Raw genomic sequence first — 27,320 nt, forward strand, 5'->3', positions numbered from 1 at the left:
CTTTCAATAGACGCCATTAGACTGGATCATATCTTCCCATTGTGAACATCATCCCCGTCGATGCAGCTATGCTTGTTGGTGTCTCAGCAGCTTTCTTATCGATTCTTCGCGCTCCCGATGACGAGTCATCTGACAACAAAATTAGTGCTGTATACCTACGTGCCATCTAGTGACTCGCCCATAGGCTTGGCTAGCTCTTCCTTGAATCTCCCGTCTGGGCTTGATTTCGGTGGGTCTTGGGCAAAACACAAGCTTGCGCTTCACCCATTTGTAAAATGGAGTCACTATTGAAAAGAATCCGGCACGATTGCTTTTAGGCCAGCCGACTAACAAGGGCGGTTTCTTAGAAGGATGCTTGTAAGAAGAAGAAATGCGCGGCAATAAGTACAAAGTAACCCCGGACCAAGCCCTCCTGGCTCATAACCGGACACCATCCTCTCCCCTAACTCAGTCTTTCCTCGTATATCCCTTGCTTTTAGGCCTGGGTATCCACAACTTGGGGGGTGAGTACTTCAGCGAAGGTGAGGTTGCCATTCTTGTCGACGTCGTAGGTATTGAAAAGTAGAGTAATATCCTTCGTGATGGTTGCATTGTCGAGACCAAATGAGTTGATAAAAGGTCTTACGACCTCGATGTCTGCTAGAACCTCAGAAAGGGTCAATATCCCGTCCTTATTGGCGTCGAGTGCCTGGAATTTATCCAGAGCACATTGGTTTTCGGTCTGGAAAAGGCCACAGGTTGGGTCGCCGCCGTTGCTTTCCCATGGGAGGGTGAAGTCTCTTGCTGCCATTCGTGTACTCGCTTGTCTGCAGGGAGCGTCACAATTGCAGCAGAAGATGTTGCATGGGCCATAAGAGCAGCATCCGACACCTGTATATGTACCGTCGGCACAATGGGCGCCGTCGTCTTCAATATGTGTGTCGTCACAGCAGAAGGAAGCCACAAGTGCAGCTGAAGCGAAAAAGCAAGCAAGAATTGATGAACGCATTGTGTCGGTATCGTAAAGCTTGCTTGAAGGTAAATAGAATAGAATAGAATCGTCCGGGGGTTTTGAAGTGTTGGTCGATTTGGTGGAAGAACTAATGGAGACTCAGCATAGATTTCATCGTGGTAGACCTATTTATACTAAGCATGAACAACCTTGAATCTTTGTGTGATGGTCTTTGCGGGAACTTAGTATGGCCTAGATGGTCAGAGACTTGAGTGACCTTACTTGCCAGTAGGGTAGCAGCGTGTAGATTGACATGAGGGCTTGCATTAGATTTCGCTAGATGGTCTTCTATCCACGGTCGTGTTAGTTCTACACATGTTGAAGTAATACCTCGCACGGAAAACGTTAGTTGCTAGAGCCTAGACCATGCAACGAAGAAGGGAGCGCCTCGTGAGCCTTGCAGCAGAACAAAGCGCTGAGCAGGACGGAGGGTGTAACCATGATACGTGGAGGCTAGGCTATGCAGAGCACAGTGAGATGAGCAGTCCAGCGTATCTACAAACTCAAAAAATGGTGTTTGAGAATCTCATACTCCACAAAGGGCAACGGACAGATTGTATGTTGAAAAGACGCACTGTTAGCAATAAATTGGAAGCCAAATATTCCCCAGACAAATGAGAAGACTTCAAGGTCTCTAGATTAGAGCTTCGAGCTTTTAGGTACAAAAAGACAAGAGCTCAGGAAGTCTATATATCGGCCGCACAGCATACTGCTTAGTCCGTGCACGGCCTCATGGCCACACAGAGATTGGTGGCTGAGATCTGTCATACAGGGCAGTAGTGTTGCTCCAGGGATGAACGTTAATGTTTCAGCAACGTAGTCTAGGTTCCTGGAAGACAGGTATCCTCCTTCGTTTCCATTGACTCACAGCCTTGGAGCTGAATGCATATCAATGGCTATTTAGCGCTAGAAGTTATAGTACCAAGCATAAAAGTCAATTTTCGAGCGACCAAAAATAATTTAAGACTACCTCCCATTGACATAACTCAGCTCAAGCCACAAGCACGCGATCAAGCCAGATTGGTCTTCTCTCTCTCTTTTAGGCACGGTAGCCACAAGAGTAGCTGAATGTTGTACCAAGGCTAGGAGCACCGAGATCTGTGCGGACGGCATTTAGGTTAGTAACCTAGGATGCTGCGCCTATCAATCCTGCAACATATTTATTGCAATTGTTACGGTGGCTGCCGAAAGCCACAAACAAAGCAGACGTCGGCTTAAGGGCCCTGTCTCATGGAGATATTGGCATCAGACAGGTCCCTCCAGCTCGAAGATACGATCTGCGATCTGTGAGAGCCATATTCAAAGTCTGCCACTGCATCTCCTCCGCCACTGGAAACTGGCCTTTTCAGACTTTCCCTGTTGTTTAAGCACTATTTCTAGGTTAATCATGCTGTCCAATAAGGGTCACCGTATACTCTGGCCATCCTAGACGATGCTACCATGTTGAGGCGCGCGGACATTAGTTCCCCCTTGACCCCAACTAGTGCAAGGTACTGGGTGTTCGAACGACCCAACTTCTAAGCTACTCTTCAATGGGACACCGATCAGGGGGGTAAAAGGACGTGAAATAAACTATATGCTACTCGCTCGCTCTGGGCCCTGGCAAGCCTTCCTCAGTGCGACGGGAAAGAGATGCTTCAGACTTATGTGGCTTTGTCCAGTATCTCTCTCATATCCTCCTCGAAGCCAGCCATCCTTTCAGAGTCGGTAGACTCGGTATCAGTATCCAGATCCAACTGAAACTTGTCGATGTGGCCGTCATGTCGGTCCTCGCCCATGACCGCTACTTTCCTCAGCTAAGTTGGGGCTTTGGTAGCTGGTCGTTGCCTTGCTCTCGATGGTCATCGGCTTGTATTGGTTGACAACCGCATGAAACCATAGCCTGACCTTGTCGACCTTATAGCTCCTGAACAGGTTGCGTCGAGGGATGGCCTTTGCAATAGTAGCGTGAACGTCTTTGGCAAAAGGTCGGTAGTCCCGCGCGGCTTTGAACAGGTCAGCTTTGAGGGGTTGCTGGATACCTTGTCTCCTAGCAGCGCGGAATGAGCGTGCGAGGTCCAGAATCAGATCACAGCCAAGCATAAGCAACAGGCGGGTCGTAGCCGGGACAACGAGCTCGCAATTCACAGAATCCGTGCTTAGAAATACCGGGGGTACCCGCGGGGTCGACTGTCATGACCAAGCCAAGAGTCGAGATGGCATCGGCAAAGGCGACGGTGCCACTGTGACCCCGGTCATCCCAGACGTTGTCGAGGAAGATCCGGAAGGCTATTTCGGAGTCGACCATGGTGAGTCCGAAGCAGTTGATGACCATGCGACAGACAGCCATCCCGACGGCGGATCGGCTCTGCGATGGTCCGAAGGCCACGAAGGAGGTAGCCATGACGCGCTTCAGGATCTTCCTGTACTGGCCCATGACCTCGTCGATGGCTAATTCAATCTTGAGATCAATGCGCTTGGTCTGGGACCGGACGTACATCAGACGGATCCTTTCGGAGCTGCAACATTGCGCCATCACCTTGGTCAGGAGGTTGATGGACTCGTCGTTATCGTACGCGACGGCCAGACATGCGTCCAAGAACCCATCGGGTACCTCTTGCATCTCGGTTTCGATCAATCTGACATGCTCTTCAAGCTCTTTTTGTGCATACGCCTCTATCTCCTCGTCGTTCAAGGGGAGACCCTGCCTTCTTAAAGTCATCCTCCGCTGACTATATTTCCTGTCGAAAAGCTGATCCTTTTTGGTTGCGACAACCACTAACGGCACCTCCTTTACATACTTGGCCACAAGTTGGAACAGTTTCAGTGTGGAAGACTGCTTCGGACGCGAGTCGCTGACCTCTAGACAGAACCAAACTGTGTGTATCCGTTGTGCAAGGTCTGTTGCGGAGGAGTTCTCCTGCAAGAAATCCTCAACCACATTCATCTCCTCGTCGCTCCCAGCCTCGAACCCACAAGAGTCGTGCACTATCAGATCCGGACGCGAGGGAAAGGTAATGGGATCTTTGATATTGTGCTTCCCCCTTTCCCTCGGAGAGACTCCCGTGACCTCGTTGCCCGCACCAAATACTCTGCTGATGAGCGTTGACTTACCCACACCAGTGTTGCCACAGACAAGGATCCGCAATGGTGGTAAGTCTTCCATCGCTGCTGTTGTACCATCATTCCAGAACCCCTGATTCCAGCACTCACCGTCCTCTCCCAGCATATCCAAACGGACTGCCTCCAGCTTATACTGGAGATCAATCTCTTTGCTGCTGAAAGACACTAACGGCCATTCATCCATCAGGTAGTACACGGAGGGGTGAATGATCGAGCCCTGGCCGTGCAAATTGCCATCCGAATCGAACGACTGCCGTGCACTGGTGATGAAAGATGATAGAGGCCCTTTACCTTTACGGTTGACCTTGATGCTATAGCGAGTCCCATATCGTTCAAGATGGTGAACCTTTCGCAAATCCTGCATCTTGACGTTGATATCGTTCTTGGTTGCGTAGGTATGAATCGCGCCATTCCGACCTGAGTCAGACGTAGGGGGAAAGACGACCTCAAGAGGGTTGTCAACAGACGCTCGCCCTTGGAAGTTTCCAGTGAACTCCAACACTAGGCCGTTGGCAAGGCTTTCAAGTAACATCCACTGCAGCGGATATAAAGAGAGACCAGCATTATCTGCGGAACCTCCCACGTCAAGATGCGCGCCCACGAACCATGCCTGTACAATGCTTCTCTTTCCCGATTCATTTCCGGCGTGGCTGGCTTCAGGCCAGATGTACTCGGGGCACATGAAGGACTGGCTCTCGTGCAAAGCCAGCGCGTGACGTAGATGCTGAATACTGTCATTCAGCGAGATATCGAAAGGATATTGGTCCGTTACTGCTTTGACCGTGTCAAAAACACCCATGAAGTGTATCTTGGGGGCGGGTCGGGTGCCTTCAGCTAGCCAGCGGTGTATCTGTCAAGCACTCAGCGCTGGCACATTTGACAGTAGTGCGGTGCATGAAAACGCGGGCACCAGAATAAATGTGGCACTTTCAGCCACATAGATCCGCCAACTCACCTGGCCCGGACCAAGTCTCCCTGGTTCCTGCATTGATTTATATAATTTCCAACGCCTTTTTGTAGTTTGCTGAGAAAGCTTCGGTTCCGGCAGACTTGATGGCTCTGAGATGATACAGCATGCCAGTGACAGCGCGAACCACGAAGGCGCCACGACTGAATCCATACAGCCAAACCTCGTCGCCCTCGTTGTTCAATTTGCAGCACCCTTCGTAAACTTGACGGATCTGTTTCTCGTAGCCATAGCCTGATTAGCCAACCCAGGCGCGCTTTGTCGAAGAGAAATCGGCCGTCGAAGCTAGCCCGTCAACGTACATCGGGCATTGATTGAAGGTCTTCCCTGTCCGACTGTCAATGCACTTCTCCCGCTTCAGGCACATGTAGATTTGGTAAACAATGGTCAAGTTGGAACGCTGCGGTCCGGCAGTGTCAAGTGTCTGATTGCCAGATTTCGTCCCGGTTGGTCGGGTACCATCCGGACAACACCAAGTGCCATCCACGCAGATGATAAGCCGTTTCGGGAGGAGCTCCAATGAGGATCCCATATTGACAAGCCAAGCTGGGTTACCGAGGCCAACAAAGGTTCAAAGAAGGTTGAAGAGCTTGGGCGCGACAGGTGGTACAGCATGCTAATCATGATTCTGGGCTAAGGCTGGAAGGCAAAACTCACGCCGACCGAGAGTTACAAGGAACAAAGTCTTTCGTCGCCCTTGTTACACAAACCCCTCCTGCTCGCTTCCGTGGCTGCAGCCTGCAAGCAAGAACTAGCGAAGCCACTCCTGCTGTCGGGGTATCCTGGATAGGTGGTGCATGACCGCCTGGCCCAGATCCGATGTACATGTCGACTTACATATTGTGTATGCTCAATCTTCTTGAAATGCTGTGATTGGATTGATGACCCGGTACAGGTCACCATTTTCTCTCGTCGGGTGTCTAGGCTGTGCATCATGCGTGGTGAATCTGGTGATTCTTACGTGCGTCTGGCTCGCTCACATGCCCATAATAGCTACCGTGTTTAGAAAACCATGTAGTAAGGCAGGAGAACACCAGGAGCAAGAGAAGAGGGGCGAGGGGCGCTCTCTTAAACACTTTGTCTACACCGTCGAGCTCGAGCTGACGGCTTCCAGTTCCCTCAGCCGTACTCTGCCCTAATGCATTTACGTCATTATTAGGCATCTGTGACGTTAATCGTGTTTGCATTTCCGCTCTTGTGAATGCAGAAAACTATGATCTAGAAATTGCCAAATTTGTCTTCACTTGCTTGCTCCTGTACCCAAGAGAAATCCCTCGAGTGAGTCCCTTGTTCGACTCGCAACATCATGCTGTCTGTTCTCTTCCCACTTCTGTCCTCCCTCCCCAAATTGATTGCTCAAGTGACCTAAGAAGAAATCAAGATTCTTCGTGCAATGGGGGAATGCAGTCTTGAATGCGTCGAAGAGGTCTTGGACTTGCGGCTTCTCTTTAGCATTAGTGATCTTTTCTTCGAATAAGCCAAGATATTGATGCATGTGCTCGAGGTCCTTTTCCTTGTCAAAGTCCGCTCCAGACTCGATATGGCCAGTAATGATCTTGACAGGATCTAAGGCCTCGATGAGTTGGAGCGTCAGGTTCCAAGCATGCAGAATATCGGGCGTCTCAATCTCTTCCACCCACGCATGTGTCGTACGGGCGTATACGGCATCACCAGTGACGATGATTCGCTCCCGAGGCATCCAAAATAGAGTATGATCGACTGAGTCACCCTGGACAGGTCCAAGGAGCGCAATTGGACTTGCCTCGTCACCCTCGAGGATGAAGAAGGAGTAGTTATAAACTTCGGGTCTCCTTGGGTTGACTGGAACACTTTCGCGACCGAAAACCTGGGGCCAATAGATCACCTTCTCGTCGTATTCTCGATCGATGCCTGCACGCACGTAAGGGTGTGCGAGAAACTTGGCTTTGGGCCATGCTTCAAGTATGGGGTTTGCCGAGAAATAATGGTCTGGATGATGATGGGTGACAAAAACTGCCACGACGGGTTTGGACGTCTTGGATTTTGCCATTTCAACGACCGCTTTCGCATCAGGGACCAAGAAAGGTGGATCGATGATCACTGCTGCCTTGCTACCGACGATCAAAGTTGTCACAGAGGAAAGACCTTTTTCCGAACTGGACTGGGTGTAAACTTCAAGGTGACGCGTGCTGGCGGCCATCTTGCAGGGGAGAAAGTCTTGGTGATCAATGGCAGAAAGACGTTACAAGCCGACACAGTTGCCTGTGCATCTGGATTTTGAACAGCATGGCCAAGGGGAGTATTTGTCTTTTGGTCACAAGTGTCGTTTCGTGCCGGTCCCTTGACAGGTAGAGTCTCGCTACCCCCATCGGAAAAGGACCGTCTGGTCGACAAACTGGGGAGACTCCGAGAGCATGTGAAGTTGAGTGTGGGTCATATTTACCTTTGGGACTTTCGGATGTGAAACGAAAGAGTACCTCGGTCTACGGCATATGATCCCGGGAAGAAAGACCTCTGGCCAACCGTTCGATCCTCATGCCTGTTTCAGGTCTGTACGCCCCTCTGGCTTTCTGTTTTACGACGTAGAATATGGCTAGATTCGATCCAAACCACGCATCCCTCGACTACACACGATTAAAGGATTCAGTTGTAGTACTTACCAGTGGTGCGTCTGGTATCGGCGCCACAATAGACCCGTCCAACGCAGGATGAGTGTTCTTTCAGTGTGATTTTGCTGACATGATTTCGATGGACCGCTGCATGACGAATCCCGTGTGACATTTGTATATCTATCAAGAATTGCTCCCTTCGATTTGAAGTGAGTCCGTAGGATGATATCGATGGCCGAATTTCCATGTAATGGCGAGAGACCTCCTCGCTAAGGAGGATTAAATCCAGAACTTAGGTATATACTTACTTCCACTGAATCGATGTGCAACGATCTGCGTTCCGACCTCTGAGATCGTCGGCATAATTCTCGCGATCAGTCTTAAGAAATCAGATTCTCGTTTAATGCGGCGTAGATCGAATAGGGTCGTTTCTAAGATTAGGGCGTTCTTTACAATGTGCAAACCTCGGCGTTAATCAATAGACAACCGCGGTGCGGGTTCTCATTCGAGCGAAGAGATACTCAAGTCAACTCTCCTACTCAATATTACTTCCAGGAGTCGTAGTAACACCACTAAATCTAACCTAGGTTCACACCGCCTATCCTCTCTTCTCGATGACGACTTAGTACCGCGGCAAATGTGGTTCGAAAGTTGAAAGCGTCTCCCAATACTTTTGAAGTAGATTCTCCAACTTGGTGCACCGTACCTGAAATTACCGTTTCTGGCACCTCTAATGAGGTCATACAGGCGCCCATCCAAATCGTTTCGACCACAAAACTCTCCTCCTGCGACTCACCTCTTCTCGACTCTCTCCCTCTTCGGCTCGGGTTCTGGATGTCAAAGAATAAAGACCCCAGCCGAACCTGCACAAAATAAGGTGCGCACAGATGCTCGAGTGAAGTCACCGGTCAGCTTCAACTATCCTGGCGGTTCTCCCGGACAAGCCCAGCATGTCTTTCTCCAACCGAGCCAAGCATTCCCCAAGGTCGAAGGCGTGAGAGACCCTTTGCAAGACGAGTATAGAGTTCTCAATCAATGGGGCTCGTGGGTTGGGTGTGACCCCGACATGAGGCCTCCAGATTTTCCAGAGACAAGCGAATGTTGAACCATGTGGGTGGTGGATTGGACCACCCCGATCTCGGGGCCCTGGGTACGTCATAGACCAGCGAATGTTGGGGTACGATATTAGAGTTACGTGCCTCTTTCCCCGCAGAAAGACATGATGATCGAGCAGCAGAAAACTATACCAACCGGCTCGTCTGGGCGAGCAACTAAAATGTGGGGTAGGTTGGGGAAGGTCAGTGACCAGGAGCATATAGCAGGTCATACGGCTCTGGACGGCGACGAATGTGTCTGGATCCCGAAAGTCCATTCCTTCCGCGGTCAAAATGCACGGCCCTATCACCCAGCGGTTCGTCCTCACTGGCTTCCTGACCACCGTCATCGCCGCCATCGCCGCCACCGCCCAATCTTCCAATGCTACCGCCAACAATGTCATCGTTTCCATACCGCCCAGCGATACGGTCGTTCTTCCGGCGACTTTCTCAAGCAACTATTCGCTGAGGTTCGTCGACACGGTCATCCCGCCCTCGTCCCCGGTCGACACCCTTCTGGCCTCGGCTGAAAACGCCACGTTCATATCCTACTCACAAGACTTCCTGGACATTCTGGGACCCTCACCTTCCGCTCGACGGATCGCAGGCCCCCTTGAGGCCGAGTTCGCGTATGAAGCGGGTGCTTATGACCCCGAACTCAACAGCGTCTGGTTTACCGGATCAGACCCCACGGAAAGCAGCTTGACGTCCTACGAATCGGTACGCATTGTTTTGAACATCAACCTCACCAGCTATGAGGTTTCTGTGCCGAATCTGACGGCACCTGTGCTGGTCGCCAACGGTGGAATCTACCACGACGGCAAGATCTACATCTGTCACTGGGGAAACTATACCTACGCCGGCGGCATCGTGGCCATCGACCCCGAGAGCGGCAACACCACGACCGTGGTCAACTCGTATTTCGGGTTGCGACTCAATGGCCCCGATGATATGGCGTGGACGACCGGTCCGGACAACACTTCGGACCCAGTGATGTTCTTCTCCGACGTGGATTACAGCGCACTCCTCAACTTCACCGGCCCTGCGCAGCTGCCCAATGCAATTTGGCGCTTCAACCCGACCCTCAACTCTCTGCAGCCAGTGATTTCGCGCGCCGAGATAAATTCGCCCAACGGCATTGCGGTGTCGCCCGACGGCAAAAGACTGTATGTGACGGACTCTCCAGTCTCCAATCTCCAGGGTTCCGGGCCCGGTAACACCACCGGCTCCGCGGCGGTCTTTGTCTGGGACCTCGACGACACGGTGACCCCGGTCTCCAAACGCATGTTTTCGCTCGCAAGGACGGGCATCCCGGATGGGATCAAGGTCGATCGATCGGGCAGAGTGTGGACGGCAGAGACCGAGGGAATCATGTGTCGTGATGCGACGGGCCGGCTGCTGGGATTCATCAATGCCAAAGTGCTCGACTCCACCGCTGTGCCCGTTGCCAATTTTGCCCTCGCAGGAAACAAGATCATTGTGTTGGCGGTCAACCAAATATGGGAGGTCGAGGTCGCGGAGGAGCTAAGTTGGATACAGTGACCGCGTGACTCCGGGGTAGACCACCCCACCATATAAGAGAGCATGGATCTCTAAACTCCAGCCCCCAAAAAGTTACATTGCGAATTTCAAGCGTGGATTTCTTCTCAGCATTGGATTTCATAGAGGTATTACGTTGCGCGTCATAGCCAATCACGGTCGAAGATTCGTGTTTGTTAGTTTTGCACGAGCAGTCACGTGTCCAGGGCTTTGCCAAGTGATTAGATTTGATCGCATGCGATGAGTTTTATGGTCGTACCAAGTATGCATAATTAACGAAACAGTACATAGTGCTGGTACAGTTTTACTAAAATTATGGTGAAATGCTTGGTCTGTCTCTTTCCAGCTGCTTTGACGCTCTGGGATTGAGCATTGCCATTTCAGAGCCCGATGTCGATGCCCGCTTTATTGCGAGATCGCCGTGATCGTCGTCATCATCCTCTTCGGGGTACAAGTCCACTTCGTCAGGACCTGACAACATCGACTCATCGAACATCATTTCCTCTTCCATCTCCTGTTCTCCTCGAGCTCGTTGGTAGTGCGAGTGCTTTCGGAAGTACGAGAACGCAGCGAAAGCGCCGAATCCGATCCCGAAAAGTAATGTTGCGCCAACCAGCGACACTGCAGCGATGAGCAAACTCCGTTGAACTCGTCTAAGTTCCTTCGCTCCTTTGGTTTCTGTGGTCGCTGTTTCTGAGACCGTTGGCAATATTTCGCCTCGATCGACTGTCCGAGTTTGACCTAGCGAGTTGCCACTTGCGTCGAGAGCAGTTGCTCGGATGTATGGCTGTTGAACGCCGACCAGAGGTATGACGGTCTCGAACCCAGCCTTTTCCACGCGCATGACTTCGTGGAACTCAGCTTCAACATTACTGGAGGAGGAGTTGTCATCGACCTCTTTCTCTGGTTTGGAGTCTGTGGCTTCGATCTTCCAGTACCGAATCTCCGTGGCACCGTTCTGGCTGAGATAGAGAGTGCCGTTGATTTGAGCGATGTCCGGCTCCGTTTGAGGCTTCCCGACCCACGCGAACTTTTGGATCCGGTACGATTGAACTGAGGCAGTGCCGAAACCATCCGCAGGAGCTAAGTGCGTCTCGCACAGAACATCGCCGTCGCGGCTGAATTCGACGTACTGGGGGGTGCTCCCATACCCGACCAGGACGTTGCCGCTCGGTAAGGTCTGCATAGAACCCTGCGAGTCAGATCGGACAGTGATCGGGCTGAGGTACTGGGTTCGCAACTTGACCGTCATCTCTTCAAAGTCGAGGTCGAGCCACAAACCCGAGCTTGGGTGACCGGGACCATTAGGGTTGGAATTGTCGAAAAGCGTGATGGACGAGTACCCATCGTGCCAGCGGGCATGGTGCTGGGAAGCGAAGTGTGTGGCGGCTCCATCGGACAGGTCTCGAAAGTTGTTGTTCTCCTCGCGACCACCTAGTGTCCATATGATGTCCCCTGTAGTGCCACTGATGTAGTAAATAGCGTGCATCCATCGTGATGAAATTAGGTAGTTTCCTCGCTCGTCCTTCTCAACGCTGTTGATGTGGAAAAAGTCCCAGGCATCGTTCATCGTGACACCCAATGTGCCCGGGCCCCAGAAAGAGTCAGCCACAGCAACATGGTCGGACGCTCTCCACTCAAACAGCACTTCGCCCGTCTCAATGTCCACTTCCTGGAACAATCCATCCCAGATCCATCCATTGACAGGTTTATCGACGGACGTTAGGTCGAACTGAATGATCTGGTATATGGTGATGAGGGCGGTGTCGTTGGGCGTGAGGTGGAACTCGTGGAGGTCTGCCTCCAAGCCGTTGCCTGCTGCTATTCTGTACCGTTCGGCATATGTCGAATCGAGCTATTCCAAGGCCGGGTAAGTCAAGCCTGATCCAGATGGTCACGAGAACATGGTATATCTCACCATGTAATAAAATCCGGCGCCGTGCCCCTTGACACCGTCGTTACCGGCCCACAGAGTCAAGAATTGTTCACCGTGATATGTCTGTACTTGCAGATTGTATGGTTGAACGTAATTCGTGTTGCTCCAGACGAGTCTCCCCTGTCCATCGAGGATCGATGGTCCTGGTTGCGGCACAGCCCCGCCTCTCAGCGTGACCATGACCATCAGTCCATCGTCGCCATCGCATGCCCCGGGCACTCGCTCGAACACGTTTGGTCGGGGCGCGGAGGTCAGTCCGACCGATTTGTAGTCTTCCTTCACGAAATCGCCATATTCTCCTTTGTCGAAGGCCTTATCGGACTCAAAGAGTGCTTGATCGGCCCAGATCGTCCTGACAGCCGCAAGAAGTAACAGGACAATCAAGCCAGGCCATCCCATTTTCTTGTGTTCCTTTCCGTGGTCGTCGTTTCAGCGGTGCGATGCACATGACGAGAGTGGAAGGGCGCCTGAATAGCGGACAGTCTTATTAGGAGTACCAAATTTTCAAGCTCGGAACGTCTCCTTGAAGTGTGTGTCGTTGGAGCAATAATGGATAAGGAGGAAGAAGTCGACGTCTTCCGCCACGCGGCCTCAAGATCCAGAGACGACCGGGGGTGTGATAGTGGGGCGTCATCGCTGCCATCCCAATGATGTGAAATTCCCACCCAAAGCGCATTATCCAGAAAGTCCGTCGCTTAGTGTGATCCCTTGTACGTATATAGTGCACGGTGCACCCTTGCTGGCGCATCGTAGTTTCGGCCTCTCACCGGCCCACGACTGAAATACCCCAGGCATAGATCATGCGGCATTGTACATGATTGGAAGATAAGCAGCATTTTCTTGACAGGTGCCATCACTACCGCACTTAGTCTAAAGGTAATATCGCTGTTTTCCCTGCACATCATGCGATCTGTGGCGTTCAAGTTGGAAAAAGGACAAAAGCGATAAAGTGGTCGCGTGCCCTCGAAATTCGTCGGAATACTCCGTTCGGGAAGAACGGCAGGGTCTCACCAACATCAGTCCTTGTGACTCCCGGGGTTAACTCAGACCGCTTCTGGTTCATCTGTGATTAGTAGATTGATAAGGCATAGATAGGTGGTGATAAGAATCCGCCGACTACGCAAGCCAACTACGTAGTTGTGGCTTGTTGGCTTGGCAGCGTTCCACATATCTGATAATCAGTCCAATGGCAACCTGGAAAGATTTTCTCAATCCCATTCATGGACCCGTGCTTCAGGTTGATTTCTATGGGACAGACTGGGCGCCGAAGGGTACCAGCTGATGAAGACATCAAGCATTGACACTCAAGCTTGCGTTGCAATGGACCTTTCTCACAGAACATGACAACGCCACGGAGAATTGCCTCCGCCTGCTCCATCACCATCGTATGCCACAGTATGTGTCCCTTTCTCGATTCCCCACGAACTCGGCTCCTGTGTTCTTGTATGTGGTCATAATGGACTTCATTATCGGGCGGAGGGGAAGAGCAGCCTGTTGCCCGGACAATGACTGGACGCGATTTCTGGGAGGCTCCTGTCGCCCGTCCAAGCAGTCTAATTTGGCCATGGTCCTCCGCGCGGCAGCCCAGTCTTCGACCCGTGCTGGCCTAGCACAGCCTCGAGTGAAACGTATACACACCAGACGTACCCAGCAGTCGTCGGAAGGAGTGGAAGGGGTTCCGTCATAGCCCGAAACGGCAGTCTGAAGCGGACTTCCCATCTGGCAAGGCCGACCAATGATGTATTGAAGGGCTGCAACCCCTGAAAAGTAATCAAAAACCTCGAAGCACCCCAACTTCAACATCCTCTTTATATCTCAATGTCCCAAAGGTTTCCGAATTTCTTATTGGGTAATTTTTGACCTGGCTACATGAGTGGTGAGTCAACCGCAGGATTTTCATGACAAAATCGTCGTTTCGTATTTCATTTGTGCATCAGTGCAGCCGTTATGCATGACATGCCTTTGCATTCGCGCGCATACTGCATGCACCCAAGGTGCCGATGTGTAAACATGACTTTCATGGGCTCTCGACGTCCTTCAGCCTGAGGTGTGATTAGTCGACATCTCCCTGTAGCGATGATGGCTACATGGTCACGCTACGTATGCCTTGTGGGAATACGATTGATGCATTACGCCGTCGAATAAAGGCGACGGTCCGCAACGTTTTCGGAGCGAGGAAAGAAGAGTATCATATTACCTTCAATGAATGACGAAGTATTGTGTCGCACCCAAAAATAATTGTGTATTCACGATGCCCTCCCAGAAGGCAATCGGTGTAAATGAGCTGGCGCACCCGGTGAAGCTGATCGATCGTCCTATCCCCAAACCTGGATCAGGTCAGGTGCTCGTCAAAGTCTCCATTGCAGGATGTGAGCTGTATAGCCTCTTTGGCTACCCAGTGTACTTACTTCTTCCCAGTAAATCCACACGATGGTCGCGTTCGCGAGATTGCATATTTCGTGGGAAAGGAGAACCTACCCGCCACATTTGCCGTCGACATCGTTGGAAAAATAGCCGAGCTTGGTCCAGATGTGACCTCGTTCAACATTGGTAACCAGGTTTTTGGCCAAGGTGACCCTGCATTATCAGATACAAAAGGCTCCCAGGAATATGCTTTGCTTGAGGCGGATTTTATTGCGCCTCTGCCGATAGCAGTCACTCCGGACCAAACTTCAACCATTATCCTGAACGCGCTGACGTCTTACGTCGCGCTCTTTTTCGCAACTGGGATTCGGCTTGCCCTCACCCTTGTCTGCGGACAGTAAGGGTTTCGACTACAGCAAAGTCAGCATGGTCATCGTCGGTGGTAACTCTGCTTGTGGTAAATCCGGCATTCAGCTGGCGAAATGGGCTGGGGTTGGGACAATCATCCTTACCGCTGGGATTCACGCAGAGAAGACCTTGAAAGAAATGGGCGCAAACCTTGTTATCGATCGCTGTCTATCGGATGATAATGTCTATCAGGCAGTTCGACATGCTGTGGGCGACGACCTTTTATACGTCTGCGACACTGTAAACGCAGACGATCAAACATTGGGAGTTCGACTGCTGTCCGACTCAAAGGAGGGTACATTTGTGCCTTTGCGTCCTCGCGATAACGCCATCGATGCGACGGCCGTGGGCTCCAAGAGGGCGGGCTACAGGGTGCAGAGGTTCGTTGCCGGACCCGTGCTGTTCAGACAGGTGGCGGCGGAGTTCTTCAAGGCCCTGCCCAATCTGATCGATGATGGAGTCTTGCAGCCTACACCGTTCAATGTGATCAAAGGGCTGGATGCAGACGAGATCAATAAGCAGCTTGACGGTTGGCGAGACGGGGGCTGGCCAACAAGGGCTAACATTCATGTGGCTGTCTAGGACAAACCATTTAGTGACCATAAGGGCCTAGAATTCTCGTACGAGGCTTCCCCACATTCAGCTGAGGTGTAATCAAAAAATAAGGGCTAACAAAGCACGATTCTGCCAGCTGATACACCGGGCATGAGTTTCGCATCAGCTCCACCTTTTCCGATGTCGATGTTTAGTATGTACACAGAATAATCATAGTATGTACTTGTGCTTTGAAGCCACTGTAGCCACCGGAGTATTATATTATGCGCGAGATATGCTGTGCTTATGCATTCCAATGTAAAGAGTTTGACGACTATGCACCGTCTCAAAATTGCCTAACAGTATAAGTACCACAGAACTCAGGCGTCAATCCAGCTGTATACGTCGTCAAACAAAAATCAGAGAATCTACAACGGCGGTAATGAGTTCACCTAGCATTCTCCTCACTGGTGCTTCTGGATATATGTAAGGAATGGGATCAGACATCTTTCCAGCTGTTCGTATTGACTGACCCACCTTCTTCAGTGGCGGTGCTGTCCTGGCGCAGCTATTGTCCTCTGGCTATGATGCGTCCAAGATCTCTGCACTTGTACGATCCCGAGAGCACGCCCAGATCATTCAGAAATTAGGAGTCAATACAGTGCTGTTCGAGGGACTGCATGACATCGAGGTGATCAAAAAGGCAGCCAGCAATAATGACAGTAAGCCGCCCCCTTTCAAAACTTCAGAGTTACATACTGACCCAATAAAGTCGCCATCAGCTGTGCTTCGGCAATGGATCTCCCATCCTGTATAGCTCTTGTTGAGGGTCTGGGAGATCGCAAAGCCAAGTCTAACAAAAACGCCTATTATATCCATGTGAGTTGACCAGCTCAGATTCTGTGTCAATGTTGCGGTTGCTGAAATTTTAGAAGACCTCAGGGACCTCCAACTTTGGCGACCATCCATACACCGGCACGCCAAATTTGGAAGTACGCAGTGACAAGGACGACATCTTCAGCTGGGAGAAGGAGCACGCCGAGACCTGGATCATAAGGAAGGTCGATGTGGCCATCACCGAGGCTGGGGTACGTCTTGGTGTGAAAACAGCAATTGTGAATCCTCCATTGATCTGTAAGTGCCCTTCACTTTGAAGTCACGAGTTTATCTCGGAGAACTGTGACTAAGTATTCCACTCCAGACGGCACAGGTGCTGGGCCCATCAATCAGAGGTCGCTGCAGGTTCCCACCCTGATCAAGATGTCATTGGGCTTCGAACAGCCTATCGTCCTCGGAGAGGGTTCAGGAGTGAGTTGTCCCTCAGATACCATTTTTCCCGAGCCCTTGCTGACGCTCGTCCAGATTTGGACAGTTGTGCACATCGCTGATGTCGCAAGGATGTATAACCTGCTCGCTCGACGCATTGCGGATGGACAATCCGTCGACTTTGGCCAACAAGGCTACCACTTTTTGGAGGCCGGCGAGGTCGCTTGGCTCGACATATCCAAGGCAATCGCTCGATCAGGCCATGCTCAGGGACTCTTTCAGACAGCCCAGGTCAAGAAGGTGTCGCCGGATGAGTTCGCCAGTGCGCTCAGCATCCCCTTCCTGAACGCCCACATGGTGGAAGTCATTTGGGGCTCGAAGTATGTTGTCATCCTTAGAGAGGCCGTATCGAAAGTGCTAATCTGGGCGTAGCTCACGAATCAAAGGCGTCAAGAGCCGTGAAATTGGCTGGCAGCCTGACATCACCGCCGCTGGCTTCCTCGCCTCCGTCGAAGATGAGGTCCGGATTATCTACCAAGAGCAGGCTGGTCAAATTGAATCAAGCACAGAACGATTATTCCGGGGAGCGTCTTCTCAATAAGAATCAATGTAGAGGTTGTCCACATCAAAGGGGTCGTATCGGTGGAAATGTCAGACACACCACAGAGCCGTCATTTATTCATCGTTTCCTCCATGCTCACACGCGCGTTTTGTTTCTCATTTTATAGCCAAGAGGGTGTACAAAAGTCAATGGTGTTTTCAAGAGTCTCCCAATTGAAAGATATGCCGTCGAAGTCGGAGAAAGAGAAGGGCATATGGGCCACGTTCGTGCCGGGTTCGACACCAGCCATCAGTGGTGGCAACTGAGCGTATTGACTGAGGTTTTGGTCATCGGCTGACGTGATTGTATAAGCAGGATGTGGCGCTTGATCTGCGCCATTCGCCTCGAAGACTGGCGGCTGTTGTCCTTGTGGCCCCAAAATAGGTGTAGAGGAAAGGCCCGTCGCAGCATACTCGCTGTGAGCCGTGCCGAGATCTTTGAGGGTCTTGGAAGCCAATGCATCAAATCTATCGCGCTTGTCTCCGAAGTTGGGAAAGTGCTCGACCATGCCCCATAGGACAGATGAGCAGGTGTGCATCATCGACTCCAGGTTGCGCAACGTGATACGCTCTTGGACCAGGGTCGAGTTTACATAAGCGTAAATCAATGCAGTCCCTGCCGAAAACAAATTATCCACCGCTAGCCAGTATATGGTGAGCTGCTTCTTGGTGAAAAATAGGCGATAAAGGCGAATCATATTCATCGTGGCGTCTGCAAGAGCCATCAAAAGCTCCTTGGATGGATTAGGAACATTGGGTGACGGACGATAGAGGTAAAATAGTGCCGCGTAGTATGTAACCTCGAGATTTTCAATGTATCGTTCTTCGCGATGGGTTAGCGACTGACGACTGGGAGTATCAGCATACCAGCTTTTGATGCGCTCATGCATCTGATGCTGCCACTTATCCAGATCGACTGGAATGTAGGCTGAAGCTGCAGGTGATTTCTCGTACAGCACCATGCGCATTTCGGACTGGAGCTGGCGGTAGCGTAGCAAGTGGAGGCCCAATCGCTTCGGCTTGGGTATAGCTATATTCCCGATAGTGATACCGTTGACTGTGATGTTTTCATCTGGCTCTTCACTGGGGAACTATTGCCGGTCAGACTTTCATGCGGCAAGGGTGTCAATACCTACCTTTGCCGTAATCGCTCCATCTGATAATAGAGTTGGTAGCCCCAGAGTCATTGAGATACTCCTATCCATTGTGTACCCAACCCAAAATGTCCTCCTTAAGTTGTCAAGCATAACAGCGTCTAGCCTCTCGCCCGCTGGTGGATCTTGGTGTAGGCCTAGTTCTACCGCGAGGTGTAGGGCGCTCCCTACCGTCTTCCATACAGCCCAAACTGTCGGGTGGTGATAGTAGTACTGCGCGATCAGCAAAAGAGCTTGTACTCCTTCTAGATCGCTGGGTAGGCCGACTTCGTTGATGGTCTTCAGCGCCGTATTATGATATCTCTCTGCAAGTGAAGTTGGTATTTTCAGAGGGTCATACTTTTGAAGTGTCAACAAAGCCACCGCGAAGGCCTCAAAAACGAAGAAAACTGCCATCTTGAAGTCTGTGCTGGCTTCTGTAAGGTCGGCAACGCGCGGTGTAGTGTAAAGAAGCTCCACTTTCTGTTCTAGTGTCGGTTTGTGTAATAATGACAAACTTTGATCCGCGAAATGGAAGTATGCATTGATAAGGCTCTGAGCGCCTTTCCTCGTTGGGAGCGAGATAGGTGAGGTGTCGAACTCATCGGTCGAGAAGTTTCGCTCAACATGCATGTGGTCACGCCCTGGGTCTTCAGCTCTGTGTGCTGTGGGTTTCGCTCTCATTAGATCGGTCAGTACAATCTTGTTAAAAGCCGGCTCGCCAAAGGACTCGCGTCGTAGCAGGCTCGAGCTGCCATTGAGTGGGTTGCCGGCTCCAGCGGCAGCGTCCCTCGATAAATCTCTTCTTGCGAAGCCTCCTGATGTTCGCTCGGGCGATGGTGAGTGCATGACTTCGAAGCCAGTACTACGTGGTTCCTCTTCCACATCAAGGTTCTCAATACCAAGATCCCGTAGTTTCGACTCAAGGTCAGAGACCCGTTTTTCGAGGTTGCGCACGTAGCTGTATCAGACATGTCAAAGGATGTCCTGCAAGCAAGGTCGAGAACCTGGGGGGCGATACTGACCTTCGAGGCATTTGTCTCTGGGATGCCGCATCGTAGCTTACACATTCGGCACCAGCATCCTCGCAAAGGCCACATTTCTATCAGAGATTCAATATGACCATTCTTTAGACATAGCAGCCAGGAAGCATGCCATGGCAGAAGACACTCACAGGAAGCTCCTGGTCGCACCGCTTTTTCTTTCGCCTACATCGGATGCACGCCGTAATGTTTGATCTTCTGCCCAACCGCATCTTGACATGCTCCGCTTCGGTTGGTGGCATCTGGTGGAGTCCTGAACCATGGGAGATCTAGAGCGAGCAGCGTGACTGATGCCGACCTAGATGAGTTCGGAAAAAGGCAAGATTGTCTGGATCTCGTGGTTCTCTTATCAGTTGGAAGCCCAAGCGGGTATGGCGGGGTAGTGTCTAGGCACCTCCACCTCCTTATCGTTCTTTAACTTAGGTGGATCAGTGCCCGACAAGCGCGCCAGCTCAACTTCCCACAACTGTTACACTTGGGATGCCATATAAATTTGGCCTTGTAATCGTTCCTTGTCTCTTGAGATCAAAGTCTACTGCGAACGACATGTCGGAGTTCAGTCGGGTTGCCACCTACTCCAGGCGCAGCTCCATTGTCTGGGCCTTTTGCAGCCCAGGCCCATCTCTCGGCCAGCTTCTTGTCCAGCGTTCCTTCCATAGAGTCCAAGATCATATCACCAATGGTGGTGATAAACTTCCACCCGTGCCCCGAGTCACCAGTTGCGACATGTAGTCCTTCGATGGCAGGGTGTGGGGCGATGATAAAGTCGCTGGATGGTGTTTTTGACACCCTAGAGCATGCAGTAAGCATTATAGTTTCAAGCAGGCACATTGAAGAGAGCTTACCAGCAGATCTTTGTGCGATCAAATGGTCGATTCGCTAATGAAGGCATAAGCTCACGTAGGTTGTCCCGAAGTCGAGCTTCGACCTGTGGTGGTATAACGTCTGTGGGGTTGGTAAGAAGAGTTCGAGGCAGCGATGTCTGAATCTTTTTGCTAGCATCTTCTGGATGAGGTATGGAAACTGTGTTCTGGTATCCAATAGACCTAAGCAATACCTTCATCTCGCCGTTGTGAGGCGGGAAAAGGTTCAAGCCAGTGTCGAGATTTGTTGTGATTGCCATATTCTTCCACTTTGCGATCTCGTCCTCTGTTAATTTTATCCAGGCCACCGCGATGCCATTAGAGACCGCCAGACCCTCCAGATACAGTAATTGATTTGACCAAGCACCAGCGGCAATCAACACCTGAGATGCAGACAATGTCTGGCCATCTTCTAGAAGAACCCCTGATGTCCGTCCATTGGACATGCACACTCGTTGGACAGGCACTCCACATCGGAAAGATATGGATGGGTACTTCAAACACCGCTCATAGTACACCCGTGTACACTCCTTTGCATCAATGAAAGCGTCATCTAGGTTGCAATAACCTAGATTCCATTGCCTTTTCTCATTCAGGATATTTTCAGGGACAAGTTGGGCGCTCTGGCCATGTAGACGTTGATATACTGACTCGGGTGTAGGCATTTGAACCAACCTATCGTTACTGCTCTTTTTGTTGTTTTCCAGGCCTTTCTTCCAGAAGTCAAGGATTGGTCTCGATTCTCCGTTGCACACAAAGGTCATGCCCTGTTTAAAGTAAAACGGGACGAGCTCTGGATCCTCTTCTATCTTCTTCTGAGCTTCCTCTGCAAGTTGGGTATAGACAGGATCTGCATAGTCTGCTCGTATGCATCTGGTAGTGTCGACGCTTGCGCCATCCTCGACAGGGGGTGTCTGACGGTCGACAAGAGTGATTTCTATTGAAGGATAGCGCCGAGCGATGGCGAGTGCAGTTGATAACCCCCAAATTCCTGCACCAACGATAATTATCGAGTCTGGCAAGCGCTGGGACATTTTACTTGGCTGGAAAATCGACAGGAAGCAGAAATGCAGGTGAAAAGTAGGTGCACCGGCAAAATCAGTTTGACTCTACACTTATGTGCAGAAATCGGTCTTTCGGTTTGAGAGCGGTAATAGCCGAAAAGAAGTTCTGCCTCCAAAACGGATGGTAGTGGGGTTGGGAACATGACGGATGAGAGCTGATATCCGTGTTGAGTGGCCGTGACTGGCACTGAATCAGATCCCAAAAGCTTCGTGGGGAAGGTCTATCTTACCCACGTAGTCACCTAAGGTTAGGTATGTAGATGGAACCATGTTATTGGCAGATGACCTTATCAGGGAGGCGCTCGAGCGGTGAATACCGCAAAGAGCTTTACGCAGGGACTTTAGCTACATCTACCCAAATACCATCTTATGACGCCCAAGGATGGGTCAAGTGAACGACGTACATTGCTTGATGGACGGATCAAGTAGTTTAAACCAGCAAGTTGCGATAAGAAGCGAGCTACATAAGGACTCTCTTTCGCTCCAGGACCGTTCTCAAGATAACAGGCTGGCACGGCTCCACACGACGAGAGACTTGACAGCTGCGGCCCGTCAAAGCGCTATCATCCGCTTACAATAAAGTATTATCGGCGAGCGCAATATACCGCACAGCGGCGGTCGATACCGCCACGTATCTGGGGACGACGGTTTCAACCGCCAACCTCGTCCTACGGCTGGACCTATATGAACAGCGTAGTCCATGCGAGCACAAAGCTTTAGTCATGCAAATTGTGCAACTTCATATCACTTTGAAACTCGCATATCTGAACAATGGAGGTCGCTGGCCCAACCATCAAGGACAACGCGTTGACTAACGTGAAGCCGTCCTTCGAAACCAATCCGAAGTTGCGCAACTCAGCAGACGTACAGGTCGGAAATGTGGTGGACTATACGGAAGCAGAGGAGAAAGCGGTGCGCCGCAAGATTGACCTGCTGCTGATGCCCGCTATCTGGATAATGTATCTGTTCTCTTACGCTGATCGGACGAAGTAAGTTATTTTGCGGTGCTGGGTGAATGGTCGCTGACTGATATTAGCATTGGCAACGCGAAAGTGGCAGGCATGAGTGCCGACCTCAACCTCTCATCGAATGAGTACTCATTGGCGCTTGTGGTCTTCTTCATATCCTACATTATCTTCGAGATCCCAAGCAACCTTATCATTGCAAAGACGCGACCTTCAATCTATCTATGTAGTGTCATGGCCATCTGGGGTGTCATTACCTGCTGCATGGCTGCCGTCAAGAGCTCAGGGTCACTGATGGCTGTACGTTTCGTCCTCGGTATCCTCGAGGCTGCTTTCGCCCCTGGTGTTAGTCTGATGCTCGGCTGTTGGTACAAGAAGAATGAACAATCCCGACGCTTCGGCATTTTCTACTCTGCAGCTGTACTGTCAGGTGCTTTCGGAGGGATTGTCAGTGGTGCTATCACTGGCCATCTCGATGGTGCTCATGGTATTGCTGGGTGGCGGTGGCTTTTTGTGGGTAGTATTACCCCCGAAGAGTAACCCAGGCAGCTAACACATGTTTACAGATCGTCGAAGGAGCTGCCACAATAGGCTGTTCACTGATCACGGTATGGATTCTGCCGGATTTCCCAGCAACCTCGAGGGGATTTACACCACGTCAGCGGGAGATCGCGACTCAGCGGCTATTGGCAGATGATATCGTGACATACACGGAAGATACACCCCCTTTGAGTGCTTTGGAAGCAGTGAAGGCTTCCCTGCAGGACTTCCGGACATGGTTGCTGACCCTTGGGTATATTGTGAGTACGCCCAGTCACAGTATAGCATCATCAACAGCTGACCCCAAAGTGTATCGCGACGTCGGGCACAATGTCCTATTTTTATCCAACCCTCGTGAAAGGCTTAGGGTATACCTCAGTCACGGCCCAATACAGTGAGCTGTTCTTCAGATAATCCTGGTGAACTTGACCTAACGGGAGACAGTGACCGTACCCATCTACAGCGTGGCGTTTGTTGCTGTCCTCTCAACAGCATACATGAGTGACAAATTTCCAAGTGTGCGCGGGCTTATCATCGCCGGATGGCTGGTCGTGGCGACAGTCATGGCGATCCTCACGTGCGCTATTTACAACTACACGGCCCGATATGTCCTTCTAGTGTTTCTGGCGTCAGGGGTCATGTCTGCCAACGCCATGTCTCTGGCCTTCTCATCGTCAACATTCGCCCCAATGCGTCCAGAAACCAGGGGCGTCGGTATGGCGTTTATCAATTCGTTGGCAAACTTTGCCGGGATCTACGGCGCATACTTGTTTCCTTCCAAGGACGCTCCCAAGTATCTAGTTGGCTTTGGAGTAGTTTCCGGTATGTGCGCGTTGGGTGCGACAACCTACGCCATATCTCATATCCTCTTTCGAAGATACCCGAACTGAGGCGTACATGAGTGGAGATGTCAAATCACCATCGTCGACAATCAAGCGCTACTACGGCGCCTGGAGCCCGGAATGGTGTAGAACATAACAGCATTTCTCAGAGTTATGCTACATTGCTCTAATTTGGCTGTGGTGGCCTAGAGATGAATGAAGATAGTCAAGTGTCAGCGTCGTTGCAAGCAAGAAACAAATACATTGTTGAATTCGACACGCAGTCCTTGATAACACCCTATGACCATTGCTTCTCCTGTTCACGTACACCTGGACCGGGCGATGGAATACGAGTAGGTGTGGAGTGAGCCATGGCTGCGGGCGATACAATGGTCCGTTTCGCTGCCAATTGCCATTTCGGTCATCGTGAACCACGATCTGACCAATAATGAGACGTATTCTCGCAAGGCTGCGCAAGGCTGCACAAGGCTTGTTTGATATGCGGAGGAACCAGGGCCCGCAGCGTCCGCCAGATAAGGCAATGCATGTTGTCCGGACAAACACATGCCCACGCCGCAGCTTCGATCTCCCGAAAGTACTATGTGACCTGCCTAAGGGACAACTGCTGTGGTTCTGGCACAAAACAACAAGGAATCTCCGCGTCAAAGATCTCAACCTCCATTCAACTCGACCGGATCACCACCCACTCTGGCTGTCAATTCTTTTTGCTGAATCGGAAGACGTTTCTCAAGCACTTCACCCGTTATGTCGAATCTCCTCGTGCTTCCGTTCCACCGGCCCACTTTACCTCCTCCTCACTCATTTGACGGCCAGACCGTGCTCATCACAGGGGCCAACACTGGCGTGGGTCGTGAAGCAGCGCGTCACGCAATCAATCTCGGCGCGACTAAGATCATCATGGGTGTGCGTAATGTGTCCAAAGGCGAGGCCGCCAAAGATGATATCCGAAGAACGACTGGTGCCGCCTCGGATGCCATCGAAGTGTGGCCGCTGGAGATGGGGTCGTTCGATAGCGTCAAAAGCTTTGCGGCACGGGCTGAGAAGCACGTCAAAGAAGGCGGAAGACTCGACGTGGCCATCATGAACGCTGGTTTGGCCACGGGACTATGGGAGCAGACTTCGGATGGGTGGGAGAAGACGATCCAGGTCAATTGCCTGTCCACAGCCCTGCTGAGCCTCAAATTGCTCCCATTGCTCAAGCAGTCCAAGTCCGATACCAGTAACAGTCATCCTGGAGCGATTGCGGTTCCTCATCTGGTCATTGTGGCGAGCGACATCCACCAAATGGCCAACTTCTCCGAACGCAACGCTTCGAACATTCTCCAGGCCTTGAACGACAAGAAACTGTGGGAAAAGACACAAAGTGTGAATCCCTTGGAACGGTACGCCGTCAGCAAGTTACTCGACCATTATATCACCATTGAATTGGCGAACATGGTCGCCGCGAAAGATGGTGCACTGCCTCAAGTTATTGTCAACTGTGTGACGCCGGGGTTTTGCAAGTCCCAACTCATGTCGCGAGGTGAGAAGGCGCCGCTGATCCTGAGGTTCCTGCAGTGGTTGGTCGCACGGGACGTGGTTGACGGGTCGAAGACATTCCTTGACGCTGCGATGTACGGCGTCGATTCTCATGGGAAATACCTGGAGAATGAAATCATCACCCAGTAAGTTTCTGTCTCCTGGGTGGTTGTTGCAATCAATTGACCTATCGTGTGTTCTAGTCCAGGAAAGATTGTTACAGATCCGGATTGCATCAAAGCAAGAAAGCAGATTTGGCAAGAAACCCTCAATGTGCTGGGAGATGTCGATGCAGACCTGGACTTGTAGAAGAAGGAGACTTGCACAACGAGGCGCCAATGGGTGTGGACATGGACGCGCCCCAGCGAACCTTCCCGATGTAGATTACGTGTTTTGCTATGACGTAGTTAAAGTGCCGTCACGACTGCACGACACACTCCTGGTCCTGGGTCATTTACGTCTTTACATCCCTTGGCAGAGCCAAGGCGGCTTAATCATCACAGAGCGGGCTTAGGGGCCAAGGGGGCATAACTTCATTGATATCAGATCTTGATCCGCATCATTACCAATCTATCAATCCACTTATCGTGAACTACGTCCGACACCGTAAGGTCTGTGGACCGTCCGCTATGAAAGTCTATGGCTATGCCACTCGATAGAGATCTTGGATCAGGAAGGAAGAAGCGCGTGTGTCAAAGATGTAGGCGTCGGAAGCAAAGATGCGACTTTGACCAAGAGGTGTCTTGCCGCAACTGCACCTTGGCGGGGACTGGTACTGAACGAACTATTGATTCAGCAAGCCAAACTAACAGCCATGACAGCTTGCGTGACGATTACTCCAGAGATATCTCAGTCGAATTTGGGTCACCATGGATATCCAGAAAATTGGCAGCAGTCCGGGTAGCAACCACCTCCAGCATTGAACGTTGGAGATGTCCCGTCCCACCAGGGTCGTGTACTTTCATTCCGGGAGATCATATCAACGGGAGGCCAACTATACTCCCGGGCTTTGTCAACGAGACCTGGGCGGACGACATCTCAATACCCGCAGCTGCTTCTTTATTTCGCACCTATTGCAGTGTCATCCACCCACAATACCCATTCCTAAACATCAGGGATTGTGGAGACTATTACCTGCGTTGGAAATCCTCCTTGTCGGGCGGGAGATTGGGTGGCTGGGCCGCTTTCTTTGTCAATATGGTTGGTCCAATTTCTCCATCGACAACGATCATTCTTTGACCACGCAATAGATATTTGCGACTGGATTGCTGATCGAATCCAAAGCTGACAATGCCCCACACTCCAAGTATCAGAACTTCAAGTTAAGAGCACAAGCCGAGCAATCTATCATGGCAGACTCATCTTCCACACCACTTATCCGACTGCAGGCGATGCTCTTATCAGCAATGCTTGCATTGCATGCGGAAAACACCTGGCGGATTGCCCATGTCAGTGGTGTCATCATGAAGTTTGCCAGCCTTCATCGATTTCATCGCTTGAAAAAGATCCAAAATGATTCACGCAACACCATGATGATCAGAGTCTGGTCAAGTGCATACACGTAGGTAGGCAACTCCATCCAGCCATTCTCGTGCTTACGTTGCGTCTCAAAGTCTCGACCGCTCAGTCAGCTCAGCACTTGGTACACCTGTCAGCCTTCCAGATATGTATATCTCATCTCCTTTGTACGAAGACGGCCCCGAGGACCAGTGCCCTATGCCATGGCTCTCAGATTGCACTCCGCGAGAAAGCCCCAATTTATCTCCCACCCTCAAAACCTTTGCCCACATTTGCAAGATCAGGACTGTACAGTCACTATTCATGCACATGGTAGAAAAAGACAACTTAGAGGACAGTGTGCCCCTGGAATTACAGATGCACATGCTGGAAGCTGTGAGGAAATGGGAGGAACCCGACACCATCTCAATGCATAGGTAAGCTCACGCATGGTATTCTTCTGGAA

General features: G+C 51.1%; 11 protein-coding genes across 11 annotated transcripts; 5 read left to right on the forward strand and 6 right to left on the reverse strand.

Annotated features, from left to right (window-relative positions):
• Positions 1 to 189: 189 nt before the first annotated feature.
• Positions 190 to 1,173, reverse strand: EDD37DRAFT_287263 (uncharacterized protein). The gene has a single exon (XM_062811091.1). It carries the CDS (start codon positions 986 to 988, stop codon positions 476 to 478), a length of 513 nt encoding a protein of 170 aa, XP_062673846.1. The 5' UTR covers positions 989 to 1,173; the 3' UTR covers positions 190 to 475.
• A 1,886-nt stretch (positions 1,174 to 3,059) lies between these two features.
• On the reverse strand, positions 3,060 to 4,892 carry EDD37DRAFT_606741 (uncharacterized protein; the record flags this gene model as incomplete). The annotated part of the gene is made up of 1 exon (XM_062814918.1): positions 3,060 to 4,892. The coding sequence occupies one exon, from the start codon at positions 4,890 to 4,892 to the stop codon at positions 3,060 to 3,062; it is 1,833 nt and encodes a 610-aa protein (XP_062673847.1).
• Positions 4,893 to 6,300: 1,408 nt separating this feature from the next.
• EDD37DRAFT_678036 (beta-lactamase) lies at positions 6,301 to 7,460 on the reverse strand (the record flags this gene model as incomplete). Its single annotated transcript, XM_062819626.1, has 1 exon — positions 6,301 to 7,460. The coding sequence occupies exon 1, from the start codon at positions 7,237 to 7,239 to the stop codon at positions 6,301 to 6,303; it is 939 nt and encodes a 312-aa protein (XP_062673848.1). The 5' UTR covers positions 7,240 to 7,460.
• Positions 7,461 to 9,036: 1,576 nt separating this feature from the next.
• Positions 9,037 to 10,284, forward strand: EDD37DRAFT_606743 (uncharacterized protein; the record flags this gene model as incomplete). The annotated part of the gene is made up of 1 exon (XM_062814919.1): positions 9,037 to 10,284. The coding sequence occupies one exon, from the start codon at positions 9,037 to 9,039 to the stop codon at positions 10,282 to 10,284; it is 1,248 nt and encodes a 415-aa protein (XP_062673849.1).
• A 310-nt stretch (positions 10,285 to 10,594) lies between these two features.
• Positions 10,595 to 12,616, reverse strand: EDD37DRAFT_647621 (ASST-domain-containing protein; the record flags this gene model as incomplete). The annotated part of the gene is made up of 2 exons (XM_062817904.1): positions 10,595 to 12,136; positions 12,200 to 12,616. The coding sequence occupies 2 exons, from the start codon at positions 12,614 to 12,616 to the stop codon at positions 10,595 to 10,597; spliced, it is 1,959 nt and encodes a 652-aa protein (XP_062673850.1).
• A 1,852-nt stretch (positions 12,617 to 14,468) lies between these two features.
• Positions 14,469 to 15,791, forward strand: EDD37DRAFT_692250 (chaperonin 10-like protein; the record flags this gene model as incomplete). Its single annotated transcript, XM_062820033.1, is given in 3 exon segments — positions 14,469 to 14,586; positions 14,636 to 14,978; positions 14,998 to 15,791. 3 exon segments carry the CDS (start codon positions 14,469 to 14,471, stop codon positions 15,569 to 15,571), a joined length of 1,035 nt encoding a protein of 344 aa, XP_062673851.1. The 3' UTR covers positions 15,572 to 15,791.
• A 174-nt stretch (positions 15,792 to 15,965) lies between these two features.
• On the forward strand, positions 15,966 to 17,869 carry EDD37DRAFT_678040 (uncharacterized protein; the record flags this gene model as incomplete). Its single annotated transcript, XM_062819627.1, has 7 exons — positions 15,966 to 16,009; positions 16,070 to 16,245; positions 16,296 to 16,402; positions 16,459 to 16,657; positions 16,725 to 16,831; positions 16,886 to 17,169; positions 17,222 to 17,869. The coding sequence occupies 7 exons, from the start codon at positions 15,966 to 15,968 to the stop codon at positions 17,388 to 17,390; spliced, it is 1,086 nt and encodes a 361-aa protein (XP_062673852.1). The 3' UTR covers positions 17,391 to 17,869.
• Positions 17,367 to 19,870, reverse strand: EDD37DRAFT_287354 (fungal-specific transcription factor domain-containing protein). The gene is made up of 4 exons (XM_062811092.1): positions 19,697 to 19,870; positions 19,548 to 19,624; positions 18,526 to 19,483; positions 17,367 to 18,480 (listed from the first exon to the last, which is right to left on the reverse strand). The coding sequence occupies exons 1-4, from the start codon at positions 19,805 to 19,807 to the stop codon at positions 17,512 to 17,514; spliced, it is 2,115 nt and encodes a 704-aa protein (XP_062673853.1). The 5' UTR covers positions 19,808 to 19,870; the 3' UTR covers positions 17,367 to 17,511.
• A 57-nt stretch (positions 19,871 to 19,927) lies between these two features.
• Positions 19,928 to 21,545, reverse strand: EDD37DRAFT_692253 (putative fructosyl amino acid oxidasesarcosine oxidase). Its single transcript, XM_062820034.1, has 2 exons — positions 20,411 to 21,545; positions 19,928 to 20,355 (listed from the first exon to the last, which is right to left on the reverse strand). The coding sequence occupies exons 1-2, from the start codon at positions 21,460 to 21,462 to the stop codon at positions 20,091 to 20,093; spliced, it is 1,317 nt and encodes a 438-aa protein (XP_062673854.1). The 5' UTR covers positions 21,463 to 21,545; the 3' UTR covers positions 19,928 to 20,090.
• Positions 21,546 to 22,263: 718 nt separating this feature from the next.
• EDD37DRAFT_647626 (major facilitator superfamily domain-containing protein) lies at positions 22,264 to 23,887 on the forward strand (the record flags this gene model as incomplete). The annotated part of the gene is made up of 5 exons (XM_062817905.1): positions 22,264 to 22,481; positions 22,529 to 22,970; positions 23,024 to 23,257; positions 23,307 to 23,391; positions 23,442 to 23,887. The coding sequence occupies 5 exons, from the start codon at positions 22,264 to 22,266 to the stop codon at positions 23,885 to 23,887; spliced, it is 1,425 nt and encodes a 474-aa protein (XP_062673855.1).
• A 696-nt stretch (positions 23,888 to 24,583) lies between these two features.
• On the forward strand, positions 24,584 to 27,295 carry EDD37DRAFT_647627 (uncharacterized protein; the record flags this gene model as incomplete). Its single annotated transcript, XM_062817906.1, has 5 exons — positions 24,584 to 25,503; positions 25,561 to 25,662; positions 26,179 to 26,557; positions 26,608 to 26,918; positions 26,971 to 27,295. The coding sequence occupies 5 exons, from the start codon at positions 24,584 to 24,586 to the stop codon at positions 27,293 to 27,295; spliced, it is 2,037 nt and encodes a 678-aa protein (XP_062673856.1).
• Positions 27,296 to 27,320: the final 25 nt, after the last annotated feature.

This window comes from Exophiala viscosa (genome assembly GCF_022695815.1).
Source record: "Exophiala viscosa unplaced genomic scaffold EDD37scaffold_2, whole genome shotgun sequence".
NCBI lineage: Eukaryota > Fungi > Ascomycota > Eurotiomycetes > Chaetothyriales > Herpotrichiellaceae > Exophiala > Exophiala viscosa.

Coding starts and splice junctions, on each gene's coding strand:
- EDD37DRAFT_287263 (XM_062811091.1), bottom strand. CDS start 988: ATGCGTTCATCAATTCTTGCTTGCTTTTTCGCTTCAGCTGCACTTGTG.
- EDD37DRAFT_287354 (XM_062811092.1), bottom strand. CDS start 19,807: ATGCCACCAACCGAAGCGGAGCATGTCAAGATGCGGTTGGGCAGAAGA. Junction 19,625..19,696: donor GGTGCGACCAGGAGCTTCCT/GTGAGTGTCTTC, acceptor AATCTCTGATAG/AAATGTGGCCTTTGCGAGGA. Junction 18,481..18,525: donor ATGGAGCGATTACGGCAAAG/GTAGGTATTGAC, acceptor GACCGGCAATAG/TTCCCCAGTGAAGAGCCAGA.
- EDD37DRAFT_692253 (XM_062820034.1), bottom strand. CDS start 21,462: ATGTCCCAGCGCTTGCCAGACTCGATAATTATCGTTGGTGCAGGAATT. Junction 20,356..20,410: donor GATCGCACAAAGATCTGCTG/GTAAGCTCTCTT, acceptor TGCATGCTCTAG/GGTGTCAAAAACACCATCCA.